Source organism: Papaver somniferum, chromosome 10 (assembly GCF_003573695.1).
Source record: "Papaver somniferum cultivar HN1 chromosome 10, ASM357369v1, whole genome shotgun sequence".
Taxonomy (NCBI): Eukaryota; Viridiplantae; Streptophyta; class Magnoliopsida; order Ranunculales; family Papaveraceae; genus Papaver; species Papaver somniferum.
In genome coordinates this window covers 19,130,618-19,150,571 of record NC_039367.1, presented here as the reverse complement: position 1 = coordinate 19,150,571, position 19,954 = coordinate 19,130,618, and the positions used below count along the sequence as shown (strand labels likewise).

The 19,954-nt window shown below is 35.2% G+C and overlaps 2 protein-coding genes and 1 long non-coding RNA gene across 12 annotated transcripts; 1 reads left to right on the top strand and 2 right to left on the bottom strand.

The window, feature by feature from the left end:
- Window positions 1-890: 890 nt before the first annotated feature.
- LOC113317858 lies at window positions 891-7,436 on the bottom strand. Of its 10 annotated transcripts, none has more exons than XR_003344054.1 (12): window positions 7,250-7,435; window positions 7,041-7,065; window positions 6,712-6,768; window positions 5,658-5,756; window positions 5,131-5,572; window positions 4,906-5,028; window positions 4,529-4,827; window positions 3,989-4,075; window positions 3,279-3,417; window positions 2,893-3,120; window positions 2,658-2,767; window positions 1,500-1,830 (listed from the first exon to the last, which is right to left on the bottom strand). It is a non-coding gene; the product is annotated as an uncharacterized LOC113317858 (long non-coding RNA). The 10 variants fall into 10 exon arrangements; XR_003344055.1 differs by having other exon boundaries at window positions 5,662-5,756; XR_003344062.1 differs by having other exon boundaries at window positions 5,131-5,202; window positions 7,250-7,434.
- Window positions 7,437-12,971: 5,535 nt separating this feature from the next.
- On the top strand, window positions 12,972-15,659 carry LOC113318618 (uncharacterized protein At5g39865-like). The gene has a single exon (XM_026566807.1). It carries the CDS (start codon window positions 14,011-14,013, stop codon window positions 15,346-15,348), a length of 1,338 nt encoding a protein of 445 aa, XP_026422592.1. The 5' UTR covers window positions 12,972-14,010; the 3' UTR covers window positions 15,349-15,659.
- Window positions 15,660-16,711: 1,052 nt separating this feature from the next.
- Window positions 16,712-19,497, bottom strand: LOC113315174 (binding partner of ACD11 1-like). The gene is made up of 5 exons (XM_026563474.1): window positions 19,345-19,497; window positions 19,078-19,241; window positions 18,263-18,338; window positions 18,039-18,155; window positions 16,712-17,365 (listed from the first exon to the last, which is right to left on the bottom strand). Exons 2-5 carry the CDS (start codon window positions 19,191-19,193, stop codon window positions 16,934-16,936), a joined length of 741 nt encoding a protein of 246 aa, XP_026419259.1. The 5' UTR covers window positions 19,194-19,241; window positions 19,345-19,497; the 3' UTR covers window positions 16,712-16,933.
- Window positions 19,498-19,954: the final 457 nt, after the last annotated feature.

The window sequence follows — 19,954 nt, the reverse complement described above, 5'->3', positions numbered from 1 at the left end:
GGCGATTCTCCATTTTCTTCCATGAAAGCGTCGTCTAGGTTTTCCTCTCCACAAAAGTTTGGATCATTCAATATATACCCCAAATCGTCTTCTCTAAACGGTCGTGAACCCTCAACATTTTGTTATTCGCCATGATTCTCACCTTCTTCTTCATATCCATCCATTTTTGTAGTGATAAAATGGGTTTTCCCTTTTTTCCTTCACATTCTTCTCTATAACTCTAACAACTCAAAAATGAAAAAGAAATGGAAAAAATGAAACAGAAATCATTCTAATACTGCACCGACTACAACCGGGAGTCTGGATAATATTTTGGCTTCCGATTACAATCGGAGGATAACAATGTTATCATATCCTCCGAATATATAAGGGTAATTTCGCCATTACGAATTACGCGAGATAAGGGCTGGCTACATTTTCCTTTTGGATGACCTTTTTTTGTTTTATTGTTGGCCCCTAATCCTTTTGAGTGGCCCCTAAAAACGCAAGGTTAATTTGGGCTTGTAAGAAAAAATCAAAATCTTAAAAAAAAGTTCATGCCTAAAAAATAAGCTTAAACGACCTCCACCAATCCAATTAGTTTTCTTCTATTTTTTATGTCATCATGGTTGGTGTATTGTCGATGAACTGCGGCCAGACCTCCTTTAACACAGGTGGTTTCAAAGAATGGACTGTGTTTTGAAATTGAAAATAGTGAAGATTTTTTAAACTTAGTTAGAAAATTGTTTAACATCAGATAGTGCCACTCAGCAGGTATATATGAGTTTTTTTCCTGTTTGTGTGGTATCGAATGTAACTATTCATTTTAGTCAAAAACCTTAATAGGAAATGGTTAAAAGTATATCGGTAAATTTGGTACTGCACTTCTTGTTGTATTTCAAGTAAAGAAATCTCCAAAGACAACAAATATAGTGAAAATTAATTATTGGTTTAGCTGAAGCTTTAGCCTAAGCAACCTGCTACATACAGAATAACAAATAGTTTGTTCACGAAAATGCATATTCATAGTCTTTAGTGCCGTCTGGGTTACCTTTTTGATTCTCCCATCACACTGCTGATTAGATTCATTAAAGTATACATTTTGGTGTTAGTGCACTATAATGTACTCCCTCCGTTACTTTTTAATAGGCCAGTTTCTATAAATAAAAATTTCAAAAAAATAGGCCAGTTTCTAAATTGGGAAAGTCAAATGTTACTTTAATTTTTTGGGACCACTTGCAGTTCACTTCTTTTGATGACAAGTGTCATGGGGGACCATTCCACTTCACTTCTTTTATTGACAAGTGTCATGAGGACCACTTCACTTCACTTCTTTTATTGACAAGTGTCGTGAGGACCACTTTCAATGATTACTTCACTTAATTTCCTTAATTTTCTCTAAAAACCAAATCAGCCTATTAAAAAGTAACGGAGGGAGTAGTTATTTCCCAATTCCAACTTACCTCGTAATAGTACTTCAGGATATACCACATTTAGGGTCATTTCTTGGATTTTGTTTCTTGGCTTCAGCAACCTCATTATTCGGGCTGTTGTGTATCTAAAGATGGCCATGGTTGGAAACCATTATCCTACAACTGATATACTTAACCGACTATCCCTGTCACTTGTTTATAGTCATAGGGTAAGACAATTGTATACATATTTCTTTACGTACGTATCGACCGGGATATCAGACCCAGACGTGACTAAGAACATGGTGGTTGATCTGTTAACTGCGAATCTAGGGGGTCAGTTGTCAGTTGTTTCTTTGTATTAAACACATTCAACGTTGGAATCTCATCCCTTAATTCATGATATGAATGCCCCCTGAGCTCTGGCTTGGCCTTGATCCTGTAGAAAAATTGAACTCAAATGTAAGTCCATGATATAACAAAAACACTTCAAAAGCCGGAGGCACTGCTGGGGTTATTAAGTTAAATTACTGATGAATTTAGTGGGCGAGGAGACAGTCCTGTCTGTAAAGAAACAATTTCATGAATTTAATTAAGGAATTATATCTCAACTAATTTAAATGACCCATGAAACTATGAAAAATAAGAATTGTATTAATCATCACAGGAAAAAATGAAAAGAATCTTGAAAATCAAAAAGCACTTCAGACGAAAAATAAGGTTGAAGGTGAGTCACAAAATTAGGCAGGATAGAACATAACATGGCAGCAAAAGATCAACTACGTGCCAAAGAGATATATAGTATAACTAAATTGAATTAATTGAATTGAGTGTAGCGTAACCGATACTGTGTAAGACTTTAAAATTAACTTTTATTTCCAAAAAATGAATTCTATTTTCACATTCAGATAATCCAATTATATATTTAATTAGATACGTAGCATAGCCTTCTAGAAATAGATCTAGAGAAGAAAGCCGACATTTTCTAGATTTGCTTGTATGGACTTTGGTTCTTTTCCGTATTTTTTAAACTCAAGAACAAAAATGAGGTAAAAGATCAGTTTTGCTTGGATATTTCAAGCTGCATATCTGTGTTAGCATCGTCTTTTCTCAATCTAAAATAACTATTTATACGATGTGCAAGCTGTCTGTCTGTCACCTATTATGCTTTTATTGAAATGAGAAAGTATTTCTCATGTCACCGAGAAAAGGCTCCCCTCGAGTAACCTATGAAAATATTTGAAAGATACAAAGTGTTTGGTTTACCTGTCGTAGGACTTCCGTCTCCTACTGTGAGAAGTTCCAACATTACATCTACATCTCTCCACGTTGTTCTCAATTCAGATTCAGGAGAAATATAAACTTTAAGTTTTTAGCTGAGAATAAAAGCAAATTATATTCGATAAAAACCCTAATTTTCTTTAAAAGAACAAATCCTTGGCTATATAGTATCATTGTATCAGTAAGTTTTTCGATAGAAATAATCTTCCTGAATACTCACCACACCAGAAAAAAATTCCTAGGCTCGGATCTCTCTAATCCCCATAGAGTAAGGCGGCATAGATTTCTTCCAATGGTATGAGAAACAAATGGATTCCATCTCCCCTGTTATCGTCTGAAAAATGCATTGAATGAATGAAGCGTTTATAGCATTCATCACCACAACAATGAAACGACATACGTGCATATCAAGGAGGCGTTGTGCTTCACTTCAGCCCTGGATTTATTCCTGTAAAAATAGCATAGTCCTTACGGTATCAATGTACTATCACTGGTCTTTGATATAAACATTTGAATGTGAATGTATCTAAGTCATCCTTTGTTTTCTTCTCTGATTAGATCAAAGACTCAAACCCATCATTAGTATACCGAGATAGTAACAATCACCTGAATTGGAGCAAGCGCATTGCAAAATCGGTTTTATGCGCCTGGAGTCATTTTTGGAGGTGAAGTCTCGGAGTTTGCCTTATTTTGACACATTCACATGCCCCCTCAGTTTACTCATCCTTGATCCAATTTAGATACTCTGTTACATTTAGATACCAACAAAATCAAAACCAAATAAATCAAAGTTCATAAGTTTCCAAAAAATCTTACCCAAAAAGAGAATCCAAGTCAAGAAATTATTATTTGTACAGCTTAATTCGAACCATCACTATTTCATCAAAACTCAAGTAAGTCACGACACCCATCAAAAAAAAAATCCACCCATCCTAATCAATTCAATCCATTAGATACTTCAAAGCTAGACAACATAAAGGGGAATAATGATCTCCCGATTGATTCCTTGCAATTGCAAATTTCAATATTAGAATAGGAAAGAGCGAACTTGATTTGGTGTACTAAATTCAGAAGTTTTTAATTATAATGAACATCACTATTTCATAAATACACACAGCACCAAACAAACAAAACTCGATCATTCTAATTTATTCAATCAACTTAAAATTCAAAGCAAAACAACATAAAAGGGTGAATAACCATCTCCTTATTAATGGGGTTCGATTGAATCGATTCCTCAATTCTTTTGAGTTTTTTTGTTTGCTAAGACTTGAAAAGAAATCAAAGGAATGAGATTACACTTTTATTATTCTTACCAGGAAGCTGCACCGACTTGGAGAAGATAGAAGAATGCATCTTCCTTTTGGTTTCCTTACTGTAAGATCGTATTTGAGTTTGGAACACTGAAAAGTCAAAACCATCGTCGAGAATAAGAGAACGGCATGCGATAATAAATTAAATTTCATTAAGGTAGAGTTAATGAGATTGTGTTTTAGGGGATAACCATAGCCATTGATTTAAAATAAACATATTATGCAAAATAATTCAGCTTTTTTTTCTTGTAATATTAACAATCAATCGTTAGGACAACATTTTAATTGATCATTAAAGAGTACTGGCTAGATGATTGATGCAAGGACATTATTATGTCCCATAGACTCATGTTCTGCTAACCGATTATGGAAGGAGGTGCTGATATGGGAGTAATAACAGGAGTCTACCACTCTACCAAACAACAAAGGTATTTGAGTTAGAAAGTGTGCAACTTGCTGAGTGCCTCGACCTTGAACGTCAAGAGTATATATAAAAACAGTTGAGCACAAATGTACAAAAATGGCAGGGGGAGAAAAACATACACAACGTTAATGTATGATAGGTACTGCTGGTTCGAAGGGTAAAAACACTTAATGGGGCATTGGTGGTGGTGCTTGAATGCATGCTGGCGACGTCAGTGACAGTGATGAATTTTGTATCATAAACATTGGTGGAGGCACTGGTAAATTTTGTATCGGCAATACAAAGGGTCGTGATGAGTTCTAGGAAAGTTTGAGGAGGTATTGAATTTTGTACTGGCTGCAACGTCATTGGAGGCGGTTGTGTGTCTTGAACTTTTCACTGGAAACATAGGTGGAAGCTCCAGACGTCATTGAAGGTGCTGAAATTTGTATCGTCAACATTAGTGGAAGATCTGAATTTGTATTAAAACCATTTATGGAGGCACACAATTTTCTACCAAGTAGTGGAGGTGCTGAATTTTGTATTGGCTGTATTTGTGAAGGATTCAACGGAATTCATACAATTGCCCATTCATCGTTCTGTAGGATAGGAGGGGTTCTCATTATAGAATCTTGCGAACCTGGAACATTAAGCCAACTTTAATATACCTACCATTTTCCAAATTAAATCAAAAAACACTATGCCAGCATTTAAATTCTATCAGCAATGTATTAACAATTACCTTTAAAGGGTTGTTGTTGGACTTTGTGCATTGGTTGGTGGAGAGTTTTCATGAAAATCAGAAGTAGGTGCTCTTATATCAGGAAGAATTACAGAATAAGTTTCTCAACACAGATAACTTGAAACATGCTAAAGATATTGAAAAGAAAGGTCATTTAACAAAACTTGTGGAGTCTTAAAAAATAGCAGTGTTAATTACCGAGTGTCAAGTATAAACAAAAACAAAATGACAACGGTGTTATATGGAAGATAGTGGGATAAGTACTTGAGAGTATTGTATATTAATGCCTAGAATACAACACAGTGTTCTTGTGAGGAATTATATTTACAGTTCTTATAATGGTTTCATCCTTTATATTTTAAGATAATGGAGGCTTGCTTGGACTTCAATTTTCTAAGCTTAAACACTACTGAATTTGTCGTGGCACCACGATCTCCCCTATCTGTATGAAGAAAATAGGTATAATATGGACAGATGTTGCCTTTAAGCGAAAATAAATAAATCAAGAAAACGCTTAGCTAACTCACGCACTGTAGTGACCATGCTGAAACTGAGGTTAGAGACTTGTAGATCCACTTTCGCAAACATAGCTTTGATAATTTTGGTAGCTAGGCCAGTCGGTTCACCTGCAATGAGAATGAACATACTTCAAATTACTATAACGTTAAATTTGTGATAATAAATCTATTATAATATGCACAACAGAAGAAATTACATCAAAACTCCACTCAAAGTCGAGTAATACTGCTGAAGAATTAAAGATAACTGATAAACCCAATTAATCAGCACTTAATTTTGATGGCAGCAATAATAGGTAAATTGTAACAAAATAGACCAACCAAAAAATACATCAAACCCCCCAATAACTCAAATGAACCTTCAGTTAACTTAAGAGAGCAGCTACTGTAGGCATCATCGAATTAAAAGTTTAAGCCCTTATTGTAAATATCACAAAAGAAGACGAAGACGAACTACAGAAGGCTAAAGATAAATAGTGTGATTGATTGCTCCAGATATTTCCTACTTAATATCTCACGCATCTCATAAGTATCTCTTATGAATTTTTGAGAGACTTCTTCTGATTTCTGACGACGAACCTTGAATGTGTGTCAGCATCAAAAGAAACATGGTATCTCACAAATATTTGAGTATCATGGAAATGACAACCTTCATTAACTCAATACTTTGGTCCTTACTGTTAATCTTAAAGATGATTACAAACCCCTAATAAAAAGCCATATAGAAACCTACCTAGGTACAATGTTTTTTTAATGATTCAGAACCTTGTAACTGGCAAGTACTGACCAAACGACAACACACACCCTAATAAAAGAAAAAACATGTTTACACCAAATAATCCTAACTCTTCCACCAATATAGTGAAATATCGTTATCTCTAACAGCCGAGTTACTAAAGATGTATCATATATGTTATGCAGCTATCTTATCATTCTCATTCCTTGTTAGTTCTCCAATTTCATAGAGTGATTTCAAACAAATAAAGGAAAACCCAAACCCCAAATTTCATACAAATTACTTAGATACATTAATACCATGAAAATTACTTATTCTTTCGCATACCCAAGTTCTAAAAAATGTTTATCTTTTACTTGTTCCTCAATTGATTTCGTTGTTTTCCTGTAATCCAAACCAGAGAAATTAAAAAAGTATCCAAATCAAATTCAGCTGAAAAATGAAGAAAATTATTTTATTAATTAATTCTGTCCGCTCAAGCATTTCTACAGACATTTCATGAAGCACTTTAAATTAAATCAAACGATTCATAAGATTCATCGCGGAATTGAACCATTTAAATAATAAAACCTAGAATTGGGATCACAAATACAGAATCAGAGAACTAAGAAACCCTAGATTAAAGAAAATTGCACATTAAATTTTTTTATTCTTACCTGATATTTAAACTCTCAATGGAATCTGAAACCATAAAACGGATCACAAATACAGAGTCAGCGAACTAAGAAACTCTAGATTAAATAAAATTGCACATTAAAAAATATATTCTTAACCGATATTGAAACTCTCGATTGGAATCTCAAATCATGCCTTCCATAAATTCTCACCAAATTACATCAAAAAAAATTTCTTCGGATATTTTTACCTTGGATGATTTTACACGAACCCTAAAAGGATGAAACCCTGTTCAACTTCAAGCAAAAAGGGAAAACGAAGTGAGAGAAGGGAAGAGGAAGAGGAAGAGAAAAATGAATCGACAGAGGCTAATGAGGGTCTGAGAGACTCGTTTTCTTTTACACACACAGGCCCGGACAATTAAACCGTGTGCAACACAATCAGTCGTAGATTTATCTCATGGGATGACAAATCCTAACCACTCTTTATATAGGCAAAGTTATCCAAAACGTGTCATGTATTTTTGATGTATTATCCACATAATTTTTTTGAGTACAATTGTTTGTCCATGATATTTTTTTAGTGTGCAGATATTATCCATAATTTTTTTAGTGTCCAACGATTATCCATCATGTTTTTCTAGTTTGCAGCTATTGATTATCCACAATGTTAATTAATCTTCTGTAAAAGTTTATACAATATGTACATCATTATAGGAACTAAAAAAGCCTCTCTTTTGATCCCGTAATTTGTACAACATATTTACACAAACAAATATGTGCAAAAAAATATGTACAATCACTAAATTCAAGAAAATGAGTTTCGAAAACCATTTTTCAAAGATGAACAAACATATTAATATGACGTTGTGCACAAAACATCCACACACAACTAGAATCCGTGCGTGAAATATCCACAACTAAAATATATGGGCACAAATAGCTATTATTACATCAAACCGATGGCAAAATTTTTCTGGACCCGTGATTGTTTTGTTTGAGTTTTTATGGTCTTCCCATGATAACGATTGTATAAGAATTCTGGAACTATTATCCTAGAGTCAAGAGAGTAAGTCCCATGTTTTATAGATCATAAAAATTAATTAACCTTAAAATGGGAGATTTATCCAAAATATATTAAAGTGGATTCTAATAAATATTTGTTATGGATTAAATAATATTTAATATGAAGTTGGATATGTAAATGGAAAAAAAATAGAATTATAGTGAATAAAAGAGTTAAAGAGTTACAAACAAAAATAGGTAAAAACCGAGAATTAGTCAATTTAATACAAACACTGAGCAGAAGATAAAGAAACAAAAACACAATCTAGCAAAACATAAAAAATAAGTAAAAGAAAACAAATGCCATGCAACGGTGTCATAGTAATACTGGCCCTCTCTAAGATCCTTTGGGATAAATGTTTTGAGATGTTTCTGGGGAAGACGTTGATTTCGCATTTTACGAAAACTTATGTTAGAAAAATTGCAGAGAAAACTAGTTTAGCCTAGTCAACTAAAAGAGTATCAGATCTGCACCTGCTATTGTAATACCACCAACTACTGTGAACATATCTAGTATCTGCTCGATGCTTCATATGTTCAAGAATCTAACGAAATTGCTAGTGGTATTTACTTGAATGACTTATCAGGGAATTGCGGAGGTTACAAAACAATCTCTGGCTTAACAAGAAATTCAGAAAAAAATTTGTTATCCTTACAATTGTAGAGTGGGAAAAGAACATGAATCTCGGGGTAATTTGCATCAATAGTATGTTATGAATCCAATCTCCTATTTTAAAAAGAAAAATAACCCGACATTCTGGTTTAGCAACTCAATCTTAAATGACAATACTCAAATTTTAAACAGTTTTAGTTTTCATAGAGTTGAATATGCGAGTAGAAACTTTGAGTTCCTATCATTACCGGATGTTGCAACTAAAATATTGTTGGTGAAATAAAATTTGTGGAGAATGTTTGTATTCACAACCTCCTTTCCTTTATCATGTTTAACTTTGTTATTCCAAGGCCAAGCATTACGGTGGTGTTTAAGTCAACCACTATGGGGGCATCACTAAGTTCAAATGTGGTGAAAACGCTTGGCTTGGTTAATGAATATAACATATTTGTTCCTCATTGTACAGATTTATTTTTATTTATTTTTACAGAAACTCAGTTTTCATGTGGTTTTTGAAAGAAACTAAGCATTTGTATTCAGTTTTCTGTTTTTGAGTTATTTTTATTCATAATTTCTCTCTTACCTCTTGTTTATTAGAACTATTTTTTCCTTTATTATATCTCCAATCATGTCTCTTAGATATAATTTATTTAACAATATCAATTTTTTTATTAAAATCCAATTGGTTAAACAAACCTCTAGGATTCGGTTCCATGTCAATGACTTCATCACCTCCATGTACTTGAGTACCTAATACTATATTTGGAGTAGAACTATCTACCACTACATTCTGCCTCGAACGACTTCTCAAATTTCTTTGACTTCTACAACTTCTCAAACTTCTTTGATTTGAACCTGCAGGACTCGTACGTCTACCACTAGGACTTGAGCATACACTGTGTCTCATAACTCTACCACCATGACTTGGACCTGTACCACCATGAGCAGTACCCGTACCACCAATGACTGGAATCACAGAGTACTCATGTCAAATATCATGCTTTCCCTCACTCTTTGCACATCAGTGAAGTGGAATCTCTGAAATCCATGTAGTAGATCATAATAATCGTTCAACTGGTTCTTATATTGCTTCCGAATAACATTTATCCACGGTATGGATAAGTCCGTTCGATTGCACTAGGAACAATCGAAACAGTAACAATATCTCCAGACATAGATAGAATCTCTACGTCCCAAGAAAATCGTGGTATAGTCGACGATGAACCCGCTTGACTAGGATATGAAAATGTGTCGCTCGTCTCTGGTGGAGGTTGGGAAGGAAAATAATCATCAGTAAGTGACATACTACCTATAGTTGGGTAATCCATCCGGCCCAAAATTTGTGATTGCATAACAATATTGGGATTAATATTAGTGTTTAAGCAATAAAGATATTTTTATATCTCGGCTCCTAGATCAAATTTTCAGCTTCTTCCCGATGTGGACCATCCCGTATCAATTTCTCCCAGTCATCTTGAAAAACCTCTATTCACTTGAATAGGGGTTGATCGATATCAACATTCTTCTCTGCAATTAAAGAAGTAGTCTTTCGCATACCAAACACTCTTTTCATAAATAGGAGTGTAAAACACGATCTTCTTAAGGCTTAGGTCTAGCATTCTCAGGCTTTCACATCTTCAAACTATGGGATTGTTGCATACGACGTGGAAACAACATTAAGGATTATTCAACATATCTGTTGAGTCCCTTAAACAATGGCATCATGTTAACCATCTTCAATATGATCTTTTGGCCAATTATAGGCATTATACTTCTATATGACTGGAAAAACACTGATGTGATTGTGAAGAAAAGGTTCACAAACACGGAAATATGTGTACCACCAATACTGAAAATAATAACACTGTTGGTTAGATATTTATCATATCAAAATAATAAATAAATAGTGTGAAAATTATTAGTTCTTACCTCCAATACTCCCCAAAAACCGTTAAAGCTTTCTTTGCCACACGTCGAGCAACTACCTAGGGCTACGTAATATTCCAATGATTCGAGAAAAATATTGATTTTTACCTCCAATATTTTACCTCTGGAGACCCCCAGTCATATCTCAGTAATTGCCCCAAATCTTCTAATGATTCGAAAAAACCAATTAATACCAGTGAGCTAGCATTTGAAAATATACATTGTCTTATCTATCTATTATATAAAGAGAACTCTACTTAGCAACAGTGTTTGAAGCTGCAAATTTGGGTTTCCCAAATTTATCCTCAGTTTCATTTTTTATCTAAACAATTACATAAACTAGATATGGGTACAAACGTAATTTGAAAATAAAATCGAAATTATAACTATCGAAACTCGGATTTCATCCAAAAAGGAAAAATGTTCTCCATAATCAAATCAAAGTAGTAAATAAATCTGACCCGTATCCTTGAAACATTAACCCAATCAAAGAAGCACCTTTAATCCTCCAGAGAACACAAAAAAGAAATTTAAGCTAATTGCAAAAATTGGATTTATTAATTAGCGTATTACGCAAATAACACACGAATATGGTGGTGGTCTTCGTGAAGGAGAAGTAGGAACAAACAAACAAGGTGTGGTGGAAATTGAAGTCAAAGGAAATTGGTGGTTATGTTCGTTTTACAGAGAGAGGAGAAGAAAGAGAGAGGAGATAATGGGAAATAATGGGATCTTTTTGCCCAGATCTCGCACTTAAGTGACTTCATGCCTTCAAAGGCAGAGTCAAGTAAGTCTACCGCAATCTTACGGATGAGATCGATCGGAATATTAAGTCTAATTCTGAATCATCCGTGAAATGCTATAGTGCTTCATGTCCCTCTAAATTTTGTATAGACATGTAGTGTGTTTCAATACGTTGCAAGCACGTGCATATGCACGTGCCAAATATTCTTGTTATCCACAACACAAACACACGTTTGAGTTCCTCATAATCTTCAGAGTATTCATCTTGTATAGTTTTTATCCTGTTTTGTTTCATTTTCAACCCAGCAACCTTTAATCCATATGCTTTTATTTTTCTATATACCTGATTTTCTTCTAGATCATTTGAGTACAACAAAGTTGGTATTTCCATCTATCTTCCGACTCCCAATTTATTCTGTTAAATGGAGTAAACTTCCTTCACATGGAATTCCCATCGATATGTACGAATCTAACGATGTAACCATATTTAACAACATATTCAAATTTAAAGTTCGTTGAAGTTTATAAAACTAAAAACAAAATCTTAAAGTTTAATTACAAGAAAAAACAAACTTACCACATTAAAAATCTTTGAAAAAATACGCATTTTTATTATCTACCATCGTTCCAATATAATTTGAATTATTTGAATGCTATGGTCTCTATGTTGTATATCATATAAACGCCACCAAGAATATCTTCAGACTCTTTCTTGAACATAAGGGAGTAGTAACCTGAACACCAGATGAAACTCAGACCACCCACCTCTTTGAGCAACTGAATTTACTCGTCCTGGATTGCCAGATATGTGCACAGGGAGTACACCATCACCAACTAGTTATCTAACATGTTAAAACTCATAGTCTTTATCATGCTCATAATTTAATCCACTGGCTAGGGCGCGATGCTTTGATTTTTCTGTTTCTTTTTCTTTTCTCACTTATATTTAGAAGGAAGTAACTAAAGAAACTCTTGTACATAGGAAATGAGTCTCAACCTTTTTACTGCTAATCTAGAAGATGTTTTGTTTCACTCGTATAACTATCTGTTTAGGTCATCACCCCGAATGACGATTAAAAAAACGAGGATTTCTATTCACTCCATTCAACTTCTTTCCCAGGAAAAAGGAAGAGAAGATGTAAAAAAGGGAGGTGTGATATCTATAAGCTCTATACAGTCGATTATTAGCAATACTAAGTCGAATGTTGGCGATAATAACAATACATCGATCGATAGGGATTCAATCGCCCAACTGTTCTACCATAGTGGCGGACTGGTTTACCATACCACCAAGCATGGCAAATGGATTTTTTTAACATGGATTGGAAACCGATCCAGATGACAAGAAACTGCTAGGTTTCGCCTGGATAAAGCGATAACGGTAACAGGAAAATATTTATAGAGAGAAAACAAAAAAGAAACACGGCCGCGCACCTGTCACAGTATCACTCACCCGCCTTATCGGACATTTCCTACAAGACAGAAGATTCCATTTAGCCTACATTTTACCAGGTCATGATGAAAATAACAGCAAAAACCGAGTAGAAAAAATACCAGTTGCACAAGTACACCCAATACTTTCTTCTTAAAGTTTACTTTCTCTTTCTAGATTCTAGAAGTCTAAATTGGAGTGAGTGACAGAGAGAAAGATACTTATATATAACTAGATTAAATAAGAACACTTCTTTGAAGATTCAAAGGGTACTGTTCCCAGAATTTCATCGCCACTTAGATTGTCTTAAATATTAGATGGATTAGAATATACAGAAGTGATAAAGACTTGTGTTTTGATTTCTTCAACTATTTCTTAACCAACAATTCCACCAACCCCACTTTTGTTTTTAAACCTATTCTCTTCAGAGAATTTCTTTTCGACAGAGAAACTGATTAGTTGGTAACCGAATTTGAATTTTTATCTTGAGGTTTTTTTTTTTCACTTTTGGCATACAATGGTGGACTTGTTGAATTTCTAAATGCAAAGCCCCTGACTTTCCCATTCCTTCCTTCTTCATTCTCTCCTCTTTCCCCAGCAGAGAGAGGTTTTAAAGAAAAACCATTTTCACATAAAGATTGGTTTTTTGAGGAATTGATGAACTAAGAAAAAAAGGGTCTCTGTTTCTTCCTCTTATTCTTCTTCTGTCAGAGAGATTATGGAATCAGTTGAATTAAACAAATACCATCATCATCAAGGTAATTATGGGTTTTAGATGTATTTAATTCTGGATTTCTGCACAAATTCCAAGATCAGAAACATATCTGTTTGAGTTTCTTAATCGTGGGTTGAAAGATCAGATAATTTCCAGGGGGGGGGTTTGTTTCATCAAGGTATTTCTCATTCATTTCCCAGTTTATTAAAATTGCTAACATATTTTCAATTGTTAGTGATATACTTTTTTTTTCTGATTTGAAGTTTCATTTAAAGCTCAATCAGTTTCCAATTTAGCTGTTATCAGATCTAAATCCTCATAATAAATTCATCAAAAAAGAAAACCAAATCCAAACCCCCTTTGTTTCATATAAAGTAAGTACCTTTGCCCATCAATAATAACAGTTAAAGACTGTGTCAGTCAGCCATCTGAGTTTGTCTGTCTTTCCTAAATTCATCTCTATTAGGCTTTATAATCCTCCCCTATCATTTTTTTTTCCCAATCAAATTCTGAAAAAATGGGTTGTGCAAGTTCAAGTACGAAGAAATCTTCGTCGCGATGCCAACACTGTCAAAATCCTCTTTCTCGTAGTCATTCAATGCCAATTCACCATCCGGCTCAACGTAAAGGTGATAGCTATCATCTTGTAGCTCTTACCTCTACTACATTGGGTTCTCTTAAACTCGATTCTATTGATCATCATCATTTAGATGGTATTACATTTAGTGGAAGCTATCAAGATGAGTATGACAACAGGAACTATGAGAATGGTGAGGGCAAGATTAATGAGTTCTCCACGGAGGTAATTCAGGCGAAGACTTGGTCTAATATGATAGAAGAGAAGATACCTAAAGCTATTTCAAGAACACCGATCAGAACACCTCCTGGTGAACCTGAAACTATCAATTCTTGGGAGTTAATGGAAGGTTTAGAAGATGAACATAGTCCACTTCGTCTTCCTCCGAATCTTCTGAATAGGTGTGTGTCTTATCATGGGTCCACAAATTACAGTTCTAAGATGGTGGATCAAGAGGAACAACATTTACAAAAACCACAAGAAGTATATGAACCCACCACACCATCACTACAAGAAAATGAGTCTGCCTCACCGAAACCAATATGGCTAGAGCATGAAGATATTGATGCAAACTCAAATTCTAAGATAGTCGCTGAAGATTTTGATCCAGAAATGATCTCTACATTAAGAAATGCACTGGAAGAACTATCTCCGAATAATACAGTGATTAATCCAAAGACACCTCCGGAAAATGAGAAAGTGGCCAACTCTTTGTTCTCAAAAAAGGTAAGCAATGCAGTTGCACCAGCAAAATGCCCACCAGATGGTGAGAATAAGGTGGTGATATACTTCACAAGTCTTCGAGGGGTAAGAAAAACGTACGAGGACTGCTGCAATGTAAGAGTCATACTGAAAGGATTTGGATATCGACTTGACGAGAGAGACGTATCGATGCATAGTGGTTTCAGAGATGAATTGAAAGAACTATTGGGAAGTGAATACAGAGGTGTGTTACCTAGAGTTTTCGTAAAAGGAGACTACATTGGCGGAAATGAGGAAGTAAAACAATTACATGAAGACGGAGAATTGGAGAAGTTACTACGAGGTTGTGATATTGATGATGGAGTCTGTGAAGCTTGTGGAGATGTAAGGTTTGTACCATGTGAAAGATGTTCAGGTAGTTGTAAGATCTATTATGAAGAAGAATGCGCCACTGACTATGATGATGAATTTGAAAGCGAAGACAGAGAAGAATGTGAAGAAGATGGTGGTGGATTTCAAAGATGTCCTGATTGTAATGAAAATGGAATTGTCAGATGTCCTGTATGTTGTTACTAGCAAAGGGAAGAGAAGCTGCTCAGCTATGTGGTTTTGGTTTTTCAAGTGATTTTTCTTATTAATTGTTGTATAGTTGAAGATCTTTCAGATGAACATAGGAAGTGATTTGAGTGAGATTGATTCAGGAAAAAGGACTAATAAGTTTGTTTGTTTGTTTTTTTATTTTTAAATATCCCAATTTCTGGGTAATAAGCAGTATATACGTTTCATTTCTCTCTATTTTCTTGAGAGAAATGTTGAATTACTCATTCATGAATATGTAATTTGTAATTGTTCAGTGGAAATGAGACTTGTTTCTTGTTTATATGATATATAATCTTTTTGTTTTTCAAGTGTTTGACATGAATCAATTTTCACATGTTTACATTTCTGCATATGGTGCTAAAATGAGTCTGAACTGGGTCTCTCTGAGAGAGTGACGCCAATTGCAAGACGTTCAGCGTGGTCCGAAAGTTTGGCTTTTCGGTATCAATTCTTTTGTTGTTTTGTTTATCAAGAGAATTGTTTATGATTGAGAATGACTAAGAAGTTGATGTTCAAACCCCCCCTCTAAATACCAAATCAAACAAGAGTTGTTCAAACAATAACTTCTCCATTACTAGGAATTTTTGGTGGGTTCATTTTGTCTTGATTCCTAACTGCCCCGAATAAGTGCAAAGATGTAACAATCAATAGAGTCTTTTCCCATAGCTTTCTTTTAACAAAATTAAGAGAAAAGCAGAAGATTATATCAGCATGTACCGAAAGACTAGTAAAACAGCATAACCATGCTTTTATAATGTGTCATCATTTTAGAGAAAGACTCCCCAGATCCAACACCATGTGAACCAGCAGAATTCTGAGTAAAGGTAAAAGGTAAGAACTTTAAGTCTTTTGAGTCTTATTATTAGTGATGATGGACACTTCTATGTGAAAGCTAAAGTGAGAATGTACAATGCATAATGGTCCATCATTCGTACCATCTTAAAGGAAAGAAGATATTAGAATCTACACATTAAACTAGCAAGGTTTGGAGGCATTTATCATCCACAATGGATAATATCTATATCTTTCCACCAAATCATCTGATGGACCAGGGTTTGAATTTAAATCTGAGATTTATGTTGAGCCTAATATCTCAACCAACAGATTATGATGGTGGTGTAGTGGCGCCATATGGCACAGAGTTACCCCATTGGCCCTATGTAGTGCAAGGGAGCAATGCAGTATGTTTCAGATCTATAAAAATAAGTTAAATGAAGGAACGGAAAGGTGGAATGGCCCATCATTATACATGAAGGCAGATTTTGGTCAGAAAGTTGTGGGAATTTTAACAGAAATCAAAGATGGCAACAATGTGTCAGAATAAGGATGGTGCCCTAAATTTCTTAATAACAGTGTCATTCTTATATATATTTGTATGAAGCATTAACTGTGAGAAGGTGCAATGTTTTCAGCACCCCAAATAGGTTTACTACACAAACATAGCATCAATATATACATCTAATAATAGCAGAACTGCTTATACGAGTACGTATCGAACTATTTAAAATATTGCAACATTGAAACACACAAGTTATACCTGGCCCAAATTATCTAAATTCTTTCACTTTCCACTGGCCTGATTACCTAAATCAGCTGCGGCTTTGGCTGCTTTAGCAAGAGCATCAGAAACACACAGCGCTCCCCATGAAAAGTAGCTGCTGTTGACAACAGTGGTGGCTGCTGCTGCTGCTGTTCTTCCCGCTGCAGAGAAGGCTGACTTTGTGGTCTCCGATACTCCGCATCTATTGTCAACAGATTTAACGGTCTCCAATCCCACAGATATTTTATCAGTCAGGCCAAATTTGTTGCTCATTTCAGCAACTTTGGCTGCTGCAGTAGCTGAGACTTGATGAGATTCATCAATTTCTTTGGCCTTGCTCAATGCTTCTCTTCCCAGTACATATCCCTTAGACAACATGGTTCTAACTACATCCTGAGCCATCATTACTGCTTCCCCAGTAGTAGGAACATACTGGGCATCTCTATGGGTACTCTAAGATGATGAAAATTTCAAAATCAATTACCAGCTTTATAGAAAATTGTGCTATTGCAGTTTCTACTAATTCTTCATGAAAGTACTGAGCCACAACCTCAAGTTCTGAGGGCAAGCCTTATGGTGGGTTGTTTTCTTTTCCACATCCAAGGTAATCTTACAAAAAAACCAAGTCTTATGGTACCCAAATTTCCTTGGAAATCATTGTCTCCAGCTTTGGGTCACCAGATGGCTGCACTCAAAGATGGAAAACAAACTCGCACCCAAAGATGGAAAACAAACTCACAAGATGAAGCATCAAGTATTGGGTGTAGTGATATTCCTAAAGGGAGATGTACAAATCTTGTAATTAGGAATACCCCAGGAATCTCAATGAGATGTGAACCATAAAAGTTGGTTTCCCAGGGATAGTGTTTATGGATGAGGCATCAATTTGTTTTTCCATATGTATGTTTTCGCCATAAGGCGTGCCCATAAGATGCATTAGCTTCTACAATGTACTAGACTTGTGATGGTCAGTTTGTGAATGGATTTGAATATCTCACTCATCAAACTCAGAAAAACTCTTGGGGAACCATTTCAATTGAACTCTGGGTTTTGGAAGCAGTCAGCACTCAGCAAACTTACAGACTCATTAATGCAAAAAACTCTAAAGCAAAAGAAAGATACTTACTGTTGATCCGCCATCTTCTTCTTCAATCTTCCATGATGGCCTATTCCAGAAATCAGATTCATCTCCACTCTGCCCCCAGCGAGTTATGCAGACACGTTGGTCCCCAATCACAGCTCCCTGAATAATCAAAATTCGAAGTTATTAAAAAAATAAACTTCCCTGAGTAGAGTTGTGGGGGGAGAGCAGAGGAGGATGATAAAAGAGTTTACAAACGAAAAACTCACACTGAGCAATACAGCAGTTTCCAGGGCATGGGCATCCTTGAATGTTACATAAGCAGTGCAAGCATATTCACCATATCTGTTGCAGACATACATAAGTAAATAAAAGTAAAAGGGAAATGAGGAAGGCATTTCCAATTGATTAGGTTTTAAAAGTATAACTGCGCGTATCAAAAAGAAAAGTTGAATGATAAATGGTTTCATGGAAGTGGTTGGTAGTAGGTTCACACTGTCATGCCCATGTATGAGGTTTTTGATAATCCACAATGAGAACTCAGATTTTGAGATAACTAATAATTAGCAAAGAAAGAAGAGAGTACTTCCTCAAAGGATAGAGCCTCTTCACTTTAATTCAAAATAAAAGAATAAATTCTAATCAGAACGCTAAATCAGTTAAAACTATGGTAACTGGGCAAGAGATCAATTGAGGTAGCAATTTCACTGCATTTGACATTTGTTATCCCATACCTTTAGTGACCCCATCATCACAACAATCCAGTACTATGAGTAGCTTGTGAAATCATACTATTAATCACTAACAAATGAAGGATCTCTATTCCATCGTTCATCTTTTAGAACTCGCACCTTAAGTTTACATATTATTTCCCAACCGGTATAATACTAATTGGACAGACTGAAACTGAATAATCTAAATATGGACTGAATTTGGGTTCATATTAGAGAACATTGCTACTGACCTACTGTAAAAAGAAAAGACAGATGCATAATAAATTGTCTATACCATGAAGTTGGAGCTGATATGAGATAATAATCTAAGTAAAGAACAATCTATTTGATGTTTCGGAACAAGTTAATACCTTATTATTTCGACATGTTCAATGGTGCCAGAAAAAGCAAAGAAATCATAAACATCTTTTTCTGTAGCACTAGGAGAAAGACTGGTAACCTCTACTGTATAGCCACTTGGGTTCATTGCTTTGAAATTTATCGATCAAAAACTCCCAACTTGAGTCCTTGGAAACTGAAAGCACAGTTAAGAACAGATACAACAGGTGAGAAATTGATTGCTTGATTATGCAAGAAAATTAGGTCATGAAATGAAGGTGAGAAAGAAACAAAAGTACCTGGTTAAATTGATTCTTAATCGGAGAAAGAGATGAACAGTTACTAGAGAAATAGAGAGAACCTTCAATAATTAGAGAAACTGAGTTTGGAATTCAAAATCCCTCCTCCAGTGAAATGGTGAATCATTTCTAAGAGGCGAAACTCTTTCTCAAACTACGGAAATACCCCCAACTGCCCCCATTAGTTGCTTTCTCTAGAAGGAAATTTCATCAAAGGGCCCAAACGTAATTTGGTGGGCCTAGCAGGCCTCTCAGACAACACTGCATCACAAACACCAACGGACCAGCATACAGTCAACAAGAACGATTACCGACTTATTAGGCCGGTTCCTCCTATGCACAGGATACATGATGTAGTTTCCCACTTTTGCACCAACAATGGATATAGAAAAGTGGCGAACGTAATCGTTTAAGTGTCAAACATACCACTTAGATGGTGTGAGAGGCTGACCAACGAGCAATAGAGTCGGCTCGATGATCAATGAAGCGTTCGATGGTCAGCACAATAGCAACGATATAAAGACTATTGGTCGAGGCCATGTTCATCGCTAAGTCGTTCCCTATCCAACGGTCAGAAATCCTCCCTCCATAAATACTTCACCCTAAATGC